This window comes from Theobroma cacao, chromosome 8 (genome assembly GCF_000208745.1).
Source record: "Theobroma cacao cultivar B97-61/B2 chromosome 8, Criollo_cocoa_genome_V2, whole genome shotgun sequence".
In the NCBI taxonomy this organism is placed as follows: domain Eukaryota; kingdom Viridiplantae; phylum Streptophyta; class Magnoliopsida; order Malvales; family Malvaceae; genus Theobroma; species Theobroma cacao.
The window spans coordinates 914,767-929,334 of record NC_030857.1 but is presented as its reverse complement, the minus strand read 5'-3'; the positions used below and the strand labels follow the sequence as shown (position 1 = coordinate 929,334).

At 36.0% G+C, this 14,568-nt stretch overlaps 3 protein-coding genes across 3 annotated transcripts; 1 reads left to right on the top strand and 2 right to left on the bottom strand.

The window, feature by feature from the left end:
* LOC18591334 (probable 1-acyl-sn-glycerol-3-phosphate acyltransferase 4) lies at positions 2,122-5,221 on the bottom strand. Its single transcript, XM_007017391.2, has 4 exons — positions 4,922-5,221; positions 3,289-3,904; positions 2,832-2,962; positions 2,122-2,627 (listed from the first exon to the last, which is right to left on the bottom strand). The coding sequence occupies exons 2-4, from the start codon at positions 3,855-3,857 to the stop codon at positions 2,182-2,184; spliced, it is 1,146 nt and encodes a 381-aa protein (XP_007017453.1). The 5' UTR covers positions 3,858-3,904; positions 4,922-5,221; the 3' UTR covers positions 2,122-2,181.
* On the bottom strand, positions 7,126-8,547 carry LOC18591333 (elongation of fatty acids protein 3-like). The gene has a single exon (XM_007017390.2). The coding sequence runs from the start codon at positions 8,217-8,219 to the stop codon at positions 7,323-7,325; it is 897 nt and encodes a 298-aa protein (XP_007017452.2). The 5' UTR covers positions 8,220-8,547; the 3' UTR covers positions 7,126-7,322.
* Positions 10,589-12,293, top strand: LOC18591332 (RING finger protein 5). The gene is made up of 2 exons (XM_018125687.1): positions 10,589-10,968; positions 11,335-12,293. Exon 2 carries the CDS (start codon positions 11,361-11,363, stop codon positions 12,069-12,071), a length of 711 nt encoding a protein of 236 aa, XP_017981176.1. The 5' UTR covers positions 10,589-10,968; positions 11,335-11,360; the 3' UTR covers positions 12,072-12,293.

Sequence of the window (14,568 nt, the reverse complement as noted above, 5' to 3'; positions counted from 1 at the left end):
TAAATTAATAGTTACAATATTTCAATTAAAATATGTTGAGATTTAGAAGGTAGACAAATTAAGTACAGTACTACGGGTTATGGTTTCAATTCAAAATTAAAATTTGATTTGCACGTGCAAGAGAAGCATCGAGTCACGTGAGGAAGACAGTTTTTTCCCGCCAGACATACAGGATGCAGAGAGAAAAACAAGGGATTAATATGAAGCTACCAAAGTGGTTTGTTCATGGAGTCATGGAGGTCATGCTGTCGTGACGCAACAAGCGATTTGATCCTCCCCTTCCTCCCCACGTGGCAAGCATCAGCACAACCTCCGATCCTCACACGTCCTTAGGTACTTAACCCACCCCCACCTCCACCACCACCATAACCACGTGCTTGTTGCCAAACTTCCACCATTCCCCATAATTAATCAACTCTATTAATTTTTTCCTACGTTTCCTCCCCTTTAAACCATTGTAATTTTCTATTTACAAGACATTAAACTGGTTTAACTGATGATGATCTATCGATAGTTATACTCGAACTGTCATGGTCTATATTAATTTATAAGGTATTGTATATTTTAATTCATTGAACACGATTTTATTTTATAAAATTTATGATTTTTTTTAAATTGTGACAAAAGATACACACAAAATATTTTATTTTTTTCGTAAGTTTTTGGTGATGAGTCGAATTCGTTCCCGCAACGCCTTTTACGACTATGGTTAGTAGTTACCGTCTATTTGATTGATTAATTGACTTGGGAGCAACCCTGGAACAATTTTTCCATTTTTTCCATGATTTCCGCCATGATGTTTTAAATGTTCATAGTCAACATGGGGACTCACTCATTATTATGGAGGTAAGACCCAACACGCTAAGAGAAGAGAAAGGTTGTTGTTTACAGTAGATTTGTAATGCCATTGGAAAAGCAATGGAGAAAACAGCTTATGATAATGTCTATATGTTATTAATCATCTTGATATACTACTAATCACGATGACTAATCATTGGTATTTCCTGCAATTATTTCATGGATTATTACTTCATCTCTTTGTTCCTTTTTTCTTTTTTTTCCTTCTATCCAAACAGGAAAACTTTCCGTGCAGGTTTGATTTTTGGTGACAAAGTGAACCTTTCAAATTTCTTCCTTTGATTTGGTCTGGGAAACTTGCAGCTGAACAAACAAAGCTTGCCCTGTCTGTTTATGTGATGAGTCGATTGTTGTTATGTCCCTTTTAGTTGAACAAACCCAACATCAAGTAAAACAAACAAAACCTACACTTTTTACAGACATAGCCATGTTTGTTTGCGACAAGGAGACAGCAGTAAAGAACCACCCTTCACCATGCCTCTTTTGCACTATAATCCTAACCGCTTATTTCGTTTTTAACTGCCCAAAAGCTATCTAGTGTTTCCTTTAGTAACGCAAAGTAGCAAAATTTTGGAAGATACTTCATGATGTAACTATTATTTTTTCCGTAAAATGTTATCTGACAGAGTGTGAAGTATGTAGTGTTCATGTTTATAACTCTATTAAAATATCTTATTTGATATAAAATTAAAATATTTTATTTATTCCTGCCACACGCAAGATAAGGTTGCAAAGGATCAGCAATAATTCCAGCAAAAGTGTTTCATTTAGTCAGATTTTGATGATGAGAACTCAGTAATTGACTCCTAATTGTCTTTTCAAGTGAGTTTTGATGACAAATTGACCAGCCAACTGCTTATAATTGGTTCTCTTTTAGCTCTTCCTTTATTTCTTGAGGAGATCAAATGTGGGCTTTATCTATATGACAATAGCTTGTTGAGCTTTTCACCTGTGTCTTAACCATCACATGGGATCAGCTGAGAACGTAAAGGTGCAAAGTTTCTTGAGCTGATCCAATATCGGATCAGGTTAGCTCAAATAAGCCAGTACAGCGGACTGGGACATGGGCAAGGAAGGGCGGGAATCGAAGTCCAACAGTCCAATTCATTTCTGGTGAAACCCATTATGTTGAGGAATGGGTCGGGTCGTGCCGGATTTGACTTGTTAAGAACGTTTGTCCGATGGACTTGGCCCATGGAGACCCCCACTGGGAAACAAAAACCAAAATGAAAAGCACAGCAGAGAGATGTCAAGGCATTGTAATCAGGTTCAAAGGCCAAAAATTTATTCGCTGGTAAATTAAATGTCTTTTGTGACGAACAATTATTCATCTCTCTTGCCCTTTGGGTAAGACAGCGGTTTTACAGAGCTTAGAACTGGCATTGGGCGAATTTTATAATGAGTAATGTAAGCAAGGTATAGACAAGCTAAGCTTACATATATCATGTACAAATTGGAAGAAAAGGTAAGATAAGTGAATATGGCTGTCAAGGATATTATCACTGTTAGATTTAATAAGGACTTCAAAGAAGAAAGTTCTTGTTGAGTTCCTTGGTTAGGAAAATGTCCCTGAGATTTGAAATCTGAGAGCAACTGGTCCTTGAGCTTGAATGTATCAATTAACCAAGCAGCAGCCTCTGCATTAGATGTTGGGATCTCCTTAACTGGGATACGTCGAACATGAATGTGAACCTCTGATGGATCCACACCAAAAACATTGTCCAGAAAGAAGGGGCATTGGTGCTTATATGCAATACTCAAATCGTAAACTGCAGTTAAATCAGAACATAGAGGAGGGTAAAAGTTTTAGAAGAAGCTATATCAATAGAAGCCATGATTACTCATCTAACATATTCACAATGTGTGCCAAGAGTTAATCCTGGACTGTGTAGTCACCAGCATTGTGAAATTCTATGTTAGTACGATAGCATCAGGCAAAATTAAAGCATTGAGGTTTGTTTGAAATGAAGAACCTGCATCCAAAGAGTCCCTAAGTGTTTCTAAGCAAAGGCAAAACCCCCTTGTTCTCGGTAGCAGCACATTTGTCAACACAGGCAATCCAACTTCAGCTGCAAACTTCTGACTGTTCCTGCATTTTTCTTCGCTGCAAAAAAATGGCAAACGAAGTATTAATACTTGTCATAGATCAATCAAGAGTAGTTGGTTTTTTCTAACAAAAATATCATTTTGTAAGTTCAAAATGATACATAAGGTGATACAAGATGCAAAACAACATTTTGAAGACATGTATTTGCACCAATGGAACCTAAAATAGCTCTATTTAATAGAAAGTTCTGCAACTGCAACACAGAACAAATCATAAGCTTTGTTTAATAAGATATTTAGTAGAATATCATCTTTTGAATATTTGGGTTTAGCTATAAAAGTGTCAATGTGAGTATAGAAGATTAAAGGAATACTGAAGAGTACGTAAAATCGGTTCCTTCAGGGAAAAGAGCAAGCCATAAAGGATCTCGAGGATTCTTAAAGGTTGAAAGCATTTGGCGCAGGACATTTTCATCAGTTTCCCACTTCCTATCTACTGAAATGAACTCCAAGATGTGAAATCCCCAACCAAGGACAGGTAGTTTCATCAGGCTGCTCTTAAGAATATATTTGATGTAGCCCAGGCAGCCCTTTCGCATTGCAAGATCCCAGAGGTACATCCAATCAACTTCAGTCCTGTGATTGACAATAAGTAAAACACGTTCCTTCTGTGGAGCATTATCCCCAGAGAAAACCACTTTAGTCCTGTTTATTTTTTCAAAAAGAAAGGGCCACAAAGCTAGCCATAGGCCAAAGAAGAAGGATGTTGCCTTCCTACAGTAGTGTAGGCTGAAAAATCGCAATAGGACAGCCCCAGGTCCTAAATACGCTAGAAACATAAAAGCAGTCAAGAGAAACACCACTAAACATATCAGACCCCTTAAAAACCTAAAAGGAGTCAAAGGGCGGTGCTTTAATTTATCATCAGGTTTGAGGGGCCTGCAAACTTCCATCTTGTCCTGGCAGCCGTCCAAAGACTCACCCTCCTATAGACAGACAGCTGCAATAATGGCCTCAGAGTCACTTAAAGTTGTTCCTAGAGTTCAAGAGCATAGCAAAAAACTAATAGGAAGTGAAATGCAAATCCATGACAATTCCAAAGAACAAAATGCCAAACCTACTTCAAAAAGAAAAGGAAAACATGCAACAAACACATCATACCAGTCGATTAGTCTTCAGAGAAATCAAGCATCTAGGGAAACGATTACATAAGATTGATAGGTAACTCACATCCTCAAAGGAATTACTGCTTTTTCAATAACATTACAAGCTGCAAGCATGTACATTTTGAATTGACTGACAGCTTGGCACTGCTGATAATCCTCCCAAAGTTACAGCCAGAAAGGTGCACTACTGGGGATGGGTGCTCAACTACAATGGTGAAGACTGGTACATACATACATACAGCAGTAACCGGAAAGGCTAAAATCAAACTGATTTCTGGTGAAAATGTTCAAAAATATCTTGGCCAGCAACACATTCATTGCTTTAATTACTATATGATTCTCCTAACAAGTCATGGCATTAGCAATTAGCAGTAAGAAGGTTCATATTCTGTCAAATCTAATTAGTTCTGATTAAGTAGAATTCTTTCTTTCTTTCATTTCCTAATCCATGACAAAGGAGAAATACGCAACCATGGATCCAGTAATCATTCCTTCACATAACTGCAAACATTAGCAGTCAGAAAAAAAAACAAACAAACCATAAAAATAAACGCAGATATCAACTCAAAATTGAATGCAGTCTGCAGATATTTATTACGCTTCATTTCTTGGCACGGTATATTAATTGTATTTATTATAAATTTGTCCATTTACAGTAAAAAGTAGACAAACCAACACAAGATTCTACAGAGAAAAAAGGAGAAATCCAATCCTAAGAAAATATGAAAAATCTAATCAAATAAAAAAAAAACAGAGTTCTTAATGAATGAATGGATGCCAATAAAACATGAAACAAAAAAAAGAAAATTAATAATAATAAAAGAAAAAAACATTAATTAATTTAATAGTACCTCGTGTCGCGAAAAGGAAGAAGCGGAACGAGAATGAAGGGCAATTATTTTCCAGATTTGAGAATGGAAAAGAAAAGGAAAAGAAAAGTAAATGGTCAAAGGAACGGGGGATTGGCGAATTAAAAAGAATTGGTAGAGGAGTCGTCTTAATCTAATCTTAAGAAGCGAGGAAAGGTTGGCTCACTACAATTCAGAGGACCGTCAGGTGACGACGTCGTCTTTTCCTTTCGGGGCTCAAATCAGGCAAAATTTCTTGACAGGGTGGCTTTGACTTGTGGCCCGTCCTACGTTTGGGGACACGATGATGAGTGACACCCGTTTTTAGATATCTAACTACTTTGCTAATTAGATAATTTTTGTTTGCATTTTCTTTTTTTTTTTAGATAATTCTAAGGTTGATAATAATATCGATTTCATCCACTCTTCGTGATTTTTTTTTGTTTATATTTAGTCATTTACGTAATAATAATAATTATTATTAATTTTATTATTCGATCTAATTATCGAATATTATTTTTGTTTAATGACTCCCGGCCTACTTGGAACATAATGAAACTCATAAAGAATTGGTGGAAAAGCAGGATTTTGGTATTGGTGGGAGTTCCAAAGCCGTCATCGATTGTTACGCAACATTCCTTCTTCCAAAGATCCTTCCGGTTCAATCAAGCATTCTTTTCCGACGTGGACTTCTTCTCTGATTCATAAAACCACTACACCCATTTAATTGCCTGGCCCACTAAATTTATAACCCATATTCGTATTTTTATTAAAAAAAAGTAGAAAATATTAAACCGTATCTATAAAAACTTATTAAAGTGATATTCATAGAAATATATTTAAATAAATATATATTTTAAATGGGAAAGGTTGCACTGGCTTAAGCCTTAAGGTAAAAATATAAGGGATGCATTTGCTCTCTGTTGAATTTAGTAAAAATAGTGTATTACACTCATTAAAAAAAAGTTAATACATGTCACTTGTTTACATTTTTAACACAAAAAATACTTATTAAATGCAAAAAAAAAATATTTATAAACATAAATGTAAGACATCTTTATCTTATTGACTTTATAGAAAGATATTAAAAGCATGGGACAAAAGATCTAGAATTAAATGTGAAGAAATTGGTGTAATGATTCATAAATGATAGGGATGTGATGTTGTATTGTGGGTTTTAAATGAGAATCCGGTGTATGTGGCAGAGAAGCCTACTTGTAATCGACAGCCTAGGAAAAAACAAAACATATCTACAGAGGAAGGAGAATTTTCAGTGGTTAATATTTTCGAAACTAAAACCCTTTCCTTTTGGGGTGGTGGTCGAAGAAGTTCACATTCCCCTGTCCTGATCTTGACTACTGACTTAGCAAACCCCGCTGGTAAACCCGGGGGGAGCCCCAGTTGGATTAAAACTCTTTAACACTAACTTTACATTTTTAGAGCTCACGTGTTAGAGAGAAGAAACCTTCAGTTTCAAGTCACGTGTTTTTCGCTTCTAGATACAAACGTCATTTTCTCCAAAAGAAACAGATTGGGGGATATGGTGAGATCATTGCTGACACACTTGTTAATTTCTCATTAATTATCAATTACTATTTTCTTTTTTTTTTAAAAAAGATATATTACAAATTAAAATTATCTACTTGATTAGGATTAAATAAGTAGATATAACGTAATCCTAATTTAAACAAAATGGTTCAAATAAATGAATTATTTATATTTTTGTTTTATTTTTATACCCAACTATATAGTAGTAATAACTTTACTTTTAACGTTCAAAAAGAAAATAATATCAGTAACTATTAACATATAGAAAAACAAAAAATTGCTAAACTAGACCATTATTCACTTTACAAAAGGCTAACAGATAGAAAAATCCGATAACGTCTTTACCACCATTAATGACTCAACATGCCTCTCGTGCAAAAGTGCTTAGTATGTGTCAAGTCTAATATTATATTGTAATAAGATCATTATTTTCTCTTGAAAAGATTAATCTAATAAAACGTGTAATACTTATATTTATAAATATTTTAAAATCTTCTATTTATTCATACGAGATTTGAAACATTTTTTGTGACGTTAACATTTAGTTAATTAAAATATGTTTTTTTATACAATATTTAATTAGTAGTAACTCATTTTCTTATGCTATTTAGGGAATGCCAGCTATTATTAAAATCTACAAGTTTACTTACAAATGAAGAAACAATTAATCAGGAAAAATAGTATTTAATTATCCTAATTCTTATTCATTCTTTTTATGAACAACTTGTCGATTTATACACTCACGCACTTTACAGATCGGATGCAAGATATTGAAATAAAAATGAAAATGTTTACCTATTGATTTCCCTAACTATAGAACAAAATTATTAAAAGAAAAAAAAATTGGGTGTAGAAGTCATTCACTCTTTATTTCCGAGCTACCACAGGAACGACCGGAAGAAGAACCACCATGTCCACTGACATCATCGACATTTCTCTTTCTCAAATGCCGCTTAACGTAGAAATTCAGGAACAGCCAAAGAATTACGCCGTTGAGTACAGAGTTGAATCCCCAAGCTCCCATTCCATTGCATCCACCTTTCAGAAAATGCAGGAAAAGAACCCCAAAATGGCAGAGCAAGTTGCACCCCAGAAGCACCACCTGGCAATTCACCACGAAAGGGAAGCAAGCGCTGGGCAGCCCAATCGCGGTCCAGAATCGGTACCCGTAGACCACGGAGTATAAGAGAGTAGCCAACAGAATGGCTAGGACTTGAAACGATTGAGAGAACTCGAGCCACAGGAAAGACATGCACAGAAGAATTGATTGGTTAAAGAGGTGAAAGAATGTTAATTTGCGGTGGCGGAGAATGGTGAAGAATGTCCGGAAAAGGTGAAGGAAACGGGTGAGGTAAAAAACGTAGGACCAGAAGAACACGCGCCCCGAAGGGCGCGTTCCAAGCGGGAAGCAGAGGAGCCATTGGAATGGGGTGGTGATGGTTTTGGTGCGGTGCCAGAACCAGCGCGTGTCACGAATCTCGGCTGCCGCGGAGAGCAAAATGCCGACGAAAATAACGGCGGAGATTAAGGACACGCAGAGGCTGTGGATGGCTGGGATTGGCCCGAGCGGGACCCGTCGGCGTTTGGGGAGTACGAGAGAGAGGAAGGTGTGGAGGGTCGTAGCTGCGACGACGTAGACTGCGATGGAGGAGAAGAGGAAGGACCACGTGGAGCCGAACGATTGGGTGTGGCTCCACCGGAAGTTCACGATCGACGGATGCTCTGATAGCCAGTGTTTCACGGATTGCATCATGCCCCGATTTTATTTCACATCAACTCCCAAAACCCAAAATTGTATCTGGAATTACAAAAGGCTACAAATTTCTGTTTGGGAAGTCAGAATCGGAAGGGAAAATAAAAGAGAGAAACTTGTTATAGTTGGGAGCAGGATTAAGAAATGGCAAATGACGAAGAAAAAAAGAAGGACGGCGCGGCCTATTTGTACCTTTGAGGAGACAGACAGAGCTTGGAGATTGTTAGTTTTGAGGTCAGCGGAGGAATCCTTTTCCCGGTTCCAATATTCCTTTTTTTTTTCCCTTCAAAGAAAAAAAAAAGGGAAAATATTAGGTGGCGCGGGCCCCATTCGTCAGACCAACCGCGGTCGCGGGGTCAAGGGCTAAGGAACCTCTTCCACATTGGGCATTGCCGACTTCCTTGTCCTTTTCTGGGATATGTTAATTCAGGCTAAGCAAACTGACCCTGCTAAAAATACCACAACAAAGCTGATTTTGGAAGGATTTTGTTATTATAACATAAAAAAAGTTGATAGTAATAGTAATAATTTGAACTGTCAAGCATAGCATATCATATTTGTTTGGGTTATTGAAGATAGGAAAATGAAGAGTAATTGAATATGATAATTTCTTGGATAATCCTATCTTCTTTAAAGATTAGCTAACTTCTTTTGACAATCGCATAAGCTATTCCAGCACATGACTTGAATTTATTGTGTAGGTTGAATATTAAAATCTTAGAAAGCTTGGAAATATATTTTCTATGGTTAAATCCTTATCAATTCATCCACGTTGTCACTTATATATATATATATATATATATATATATATATATATTTAAATATAGCAATCTAAAATATGATTAACGTGGTTTTAGTTGTGATCTTCATAATGTAACGCATCATTCTTTTGATTGTTGAAGGTTAGGGAAGACTATGGTAGGGTTTGGCATGGTTTCTTTGATTTTGATGTTTCCTTGGAAATCCGAAAGAAATAAAATTCTAGAAGACTAGGACAATGAATTTATTATACCATGCCGATTAAGGCAGAGCAATGTCTTCGCATTCTAAAGTTAAGGTTTTCACATTATGTCTTTAATTAAGTGTTGTTATGTTTGTCTCCCTTGGTTTGGTTCAGTTTATTTTAGAGGTGTGCAATCTTCTTTCAAAAAGATATGAAATAAGTTTTAAATTTATAAATAAAAATCTTCTTTTACTTAATATATATATCTTAAAATAAAATTAAGACAGACAATAAGTAGTATCAAAACTTATTTAAAAATATCAATATTGAGAGAGACTTGAATTAAAGTAGATCTGCCTATTATATGGATAAAATGATCCATACAATAATTGTATAATTGAGTATGAGAGAATATCATAAGTCTCACATTAAAAAATGATGAAATGTTTCTTGAATTTATAAATAAAAATTTTTCTTCATATAATAAATATGTTTTGAAAGTTAAAAGTGTGAACCCTGTTACATAATCTACCACAAACACCCATAATTTCTTAGTCGACCCACATCTTTACTTTGTCATTTTTATTGGAAAATAATATAATACTAACGAGAAATTGTATCCTAATTACTTAGGCAATTAAGTATTGCATATGAACACGTCTAGAATGTCAGCCTTATCATCAAGAAGGATGTCCACCAATGTTAAATGCCCAATAAATTTTGGCCCGCTTTTCCCCCATTATAATCGAATTGTCTACACCAATTACGTAGCTGCTGGGATCCTTGTTCTGTTTTTCTTCTCTGTTATTACATTGAAACTGACATCCCATTAATTTAAATTCATCATATATAGGTATATTGATAGTGCATTTCTCTATCATACATCAAAGTTCACACGTTTTGCTTATTTTGATTAGAATTTTGCATTCCAATTAATTTGCTTCGTACATTTTGATACCAGATTTTGATTCAAGTTTAAACATACCCTTTAAATTTAATAAAAATTTAATGGTCATTAAATTTAATATTAATAATTATTTAATTTTTTATTCACATAACAGATGTTTTTGATGTGATTATATATATTGGATATGGTACATATATCAACTCTTTAAGTCATATGTTATGTAAGTAGAAAAATATTAATTAATATTAGATATAATAGCGATTTAATTTCCGTCACAATTAAGGATTTATTTAGATGTTTTGAATATAAAGAAATTGAAAATTTTAATTGAATAAATCATCATGCCTTGAATAAAAAACAAAGATACGTTACCAACAAAAAAGCCTCAGCCATTTTTAAATTAGTAAAATGGGCTTTGCACCTCAAAGACATTGGGCCCACTATCGGTTGCGACAAGGAGACTAGTCCGTCCGTGACTCGCCAAATTTATAAAGGAAAAGGCCTTTTGTTTTTTCTAGAGATTAAATAAAACTTAAATCCGAGAGTCAATGCGACGGTGTAGTTTAATCAACGCGGACCTTTCAAGCAATCGCATTCAAACGCCGTTAACCGCCGGTACAAAGAACACGCGCGATCTCATCGACCGGTCAACGAGTCAAGGGAAACCAACCACTAGATTGGCGCCACGTTGAGGGTACCCCATTTCCTATCCCTTAACGGAAGAAGATTCCCTCAACAGCAACAGGAATAGTGTGGAAATGTTCTCTAGGCTGGAACCGCGTCAAGAATAATTTTATTTCCAAACAAAGGAGTTTCTTTTTGCCTCTTTATCTTTTACGTTTTTGGATCGGTCGATTGGCCAATCGATCGGTCCTTCTATCTCCTCTGTCTCTTTGAAGGTCAGCAATTTCCCATTTCTCCTCTTTTTTTTTTCCGATTTTTTTTTTAAATTTTTCGTCATTTGTTTATGTTATCGTTGAATCCCGATGGCAAAATTCGAATATTTCTTGTTGATTAGTTGTTATGAATCGTGTTTTTGTAATTGGTGATGCTGATTTTCATAAGAGATCTGATGGTTGGGATTTGAATCTTTGAGATTGTTTAATTTCTCGAAATCAAGTGAATTTAACAGGGTTTGATGTTCATATGAATTGCTTTGATTTTGTTATTTTATAGCTTTTGTTCTTTCATTGAATTGAATTTTTAAATATATAGTGGTAGTTGTTAGTTTCAGGATTTATTTTGGTTCCATTTTAATTTTATAGGAATCTGAGTTTTGGAAGTCTAAGAAATGGCAGGTGGGTTTGGGGAATCAGCGAGCCGGTCGCCCCAAAGTCCATCTTGCTCTAGCAACAATGCTAACGGTGATGCTGGTAATTTTGAGTGCAATATCTGCTTTGACTTAGCTCAAGACCCCATTGTGACTTTATGCGGTCATCTTTTCTGCTGGCCTTGCCTTTACAAATGGCTTAACATTCATTCCCGTTCTCATGAATGTCCTGTGTGTAAGGCGCTTATTGAGGAAGAAAAGCTGGTCCCCTTGTATGGAAGGGGAAAATCATCGAGTGATCCTAGGTCTAAATCCATCCCGGGTGTCAACATTCCGAATCGTCCAGCTGGGCAAAGACCTGAAACGGCTCCTCCGCCTGAACCAAATCAGTTTCCCCAAAATGGATTGGGATTCATGGGAGGGTTGGGAGGTTTTGCACCAATGGCAACTGCTAGATTTGGGAATTTCACACTGTCTGCAGCCTTTGGTGGTCTTATCCCATCATTGTTTAACCTTCAGGTGCATGGGTTTCCTGATGCGGCAATGTTTGGTGCAGCTGCTGGGTATCCATACGGGTTTTCAAATTCATATCATGGTGGCCATGCTCATGGATATCATCATCACCATCATCATCATCATCATCGTACTGCTCAAGGCCAGCAGGATCATTACCTGAAAATGCTGTTTCTGTTTATCATTGTTTGTGTTATCTTTGCAATGATTTATCAATAGATCAAATCTGCTATCAGAGCCTAAATCTCTAACTTATGTTAGGAGTGTCAACCCCATGTCTTGTATAAATCTAACAATGCATTTTCTTTCCTTTTATTTTCTTTTCTTTTTTGTGAGTGAGGAATTGTTTATATAGTGCTTTCAATATTTATTTTTGCTCATTTAATGGTTGCGGGTACATGTGGAATGCAGCTTATATGTTTCAGTATTTAAGCAGTGCAAGATCTTTTTATCTACTGTATCATTGAAATGCATCTTTGTGTTGTAGCAGCTGCTATATTGTATACTCTATAGTTCACAAGTTTGGCTTTTTCTCTCTTCTTTGCCTCTTTGCGTTTTATTATAACATTTTCAGTGAACTTATCATTGTGGAAGCTCATGTCTTCAAGTATTTAGCGAACATAAAATGCAGTACTATTTCATGTGCCCAGCCATTTTGTAAATTACAATTTTTAGAACTTCTTGCAATCTTAATACATTACGCTTTGCCGTTCTATCTTTCATGGTTACTGGTTATTTCTTGAGTCTATGGGAGGGGATAGCTGAGAGAGGATTAGATGGCGTTGCTTCTCTCTGTAATTAAAGCTTTATTATATGCATTTGCCATAACCGTGCTCGAAGTTCTGTTGACACTGCCCTTTCCCCTCTCATTTGAGACTTTATGAACAAAGGGTTTTTATTTAGTCAGAGATAATAAAAATTGCCCCTTTCTGTTAATTTCTATGACAGAATTATACATGCTTGTTTAGCTGTTTATGTAAGTAAGGAACTAAATGTTTCCATCCTTGTAGTTATTATAGATCATGGTATTGGCTCGAGTCTGGAACCCAGGTTGTGATTCTACTGCATGGACTATGAATATCAATTTGAAAGATAGATATGACATTGATTGTCTTGTTTTGCTTGGTTAATTGAGCTTGTGGCTCTCATTGTCTATTTTTAAAGCTCAGCTATTTTAATGGCAAATGTAGAATACTAGTGTTCATTGTGCTGACATTGTTGAGCTGGGTAGCTCCTTTTTGCATCTATATCAATAAAAGTTACTGTCTTACTGAGGGCAGCTGCCCCATAGAACTATATCAAAAGTTACAATAAGTAGTTATATTGTACCCGATGTTGTTGTAGGCATTTCCCTGTTATTGTCAGCACTCACCCGTTAGAACCCTACCATTTCGAAGAGGAAACAACCTTCTTTTTGTGCATCCTCCTGTGTTCGCACATGCACCTAGAGATTTTTGTTCAAGTTGGTTTTGTTGCAACATGATTGTGGAGTCTGGTGTTGGTTTATCCTTAAAACTACTTTCAGACAGCCGTCACATGATTTTGCTGTACGGCATAGACAGTGATTCTACTTGGAAGTGGGACTTTTTGTCCAGGGTACTTATGGGCTCGAATTGTTTTCATATGTCTTCTTGTATGACGTGTGGTCCTAACATGGCTCCATTTGTTCTGCCTCCTAGAGTCATCTGATCCACCAGTTTACAGATTTTCTTGTTGATTGTGGCCCCTTGGATCTAAAGACTACGCTTTAAGCACATGGGTTGCTTGCCCGGCCTGGAGTGTTGGGACTGCTGATCGTGCAAATTTGAAAGCCTTGGTCTCATGTCAGGTAATTTCATTTTCCCTCTAAGTACCAGGAGCGGTTAATTTGTGAAATTACTTGGAGGCTCAACTGCTAAATTAGAGGTGACAACCGGACAAGTTCGGGTTTGAATCGTTTCAAATACAGGCTGTATACTTATACATAGTTAACATAGTAAACTGATGTTTCTTATACAATTTTCAGACCAATGCATATGATGTAGAATTAGTTTGACCTTATGTTTCTTAATCATAGGTTTGTAACAAAATGATCTTGGCCCTTATGTTTCTTAAGCATGTAATTGCATTTGAAGGAGTCTAAGATCTTGGTTTTGTGATTTTGAAATGAGACTTGTGTTGTTTATAGATAAGACGTGTGTTGGCCATATCTTCCATCTTGCAAAAAATGCTCATTTCCTTGAAGGTGCACATGGCACGAAAAGGACCAGTAATGTTGTGTGTTACGAGCTGTCCATGGCGTCAGGCGGGGCTGGTCTGGGTGTGGTTCAGTCTTTTTTCATGTATAAATGACCATATCACTTTCTTTTATATCAGAGTGTCTGGTTCTGTGACTTAAACATCGAGCACTTTTCTTTTTTCGGTGCAAGTTGCGGCTGCGATGGATAAGCCTGTGGCCTACGATTTCGAGATAGCTAGCTTAACCCTTTGCCTTTTTAGAGAAGCGACATGGCATGTTTAATTTTAGTGGACTCTTCCACCACCATCCTATCTATCTATTTATGCAAAAGATAAATAATTTAGGGTATTTATATCACTCATTTTCAAAAAAAAAAAATACTAAACAAAATGACAAAAAAATTACTAAAATCATCATGTATTGTTTGAAATCTCAAATTCAAGTATTACCGTTACGTAAATTTGATCAATTTTTTTGTTTATACATTGATTTGTCGGT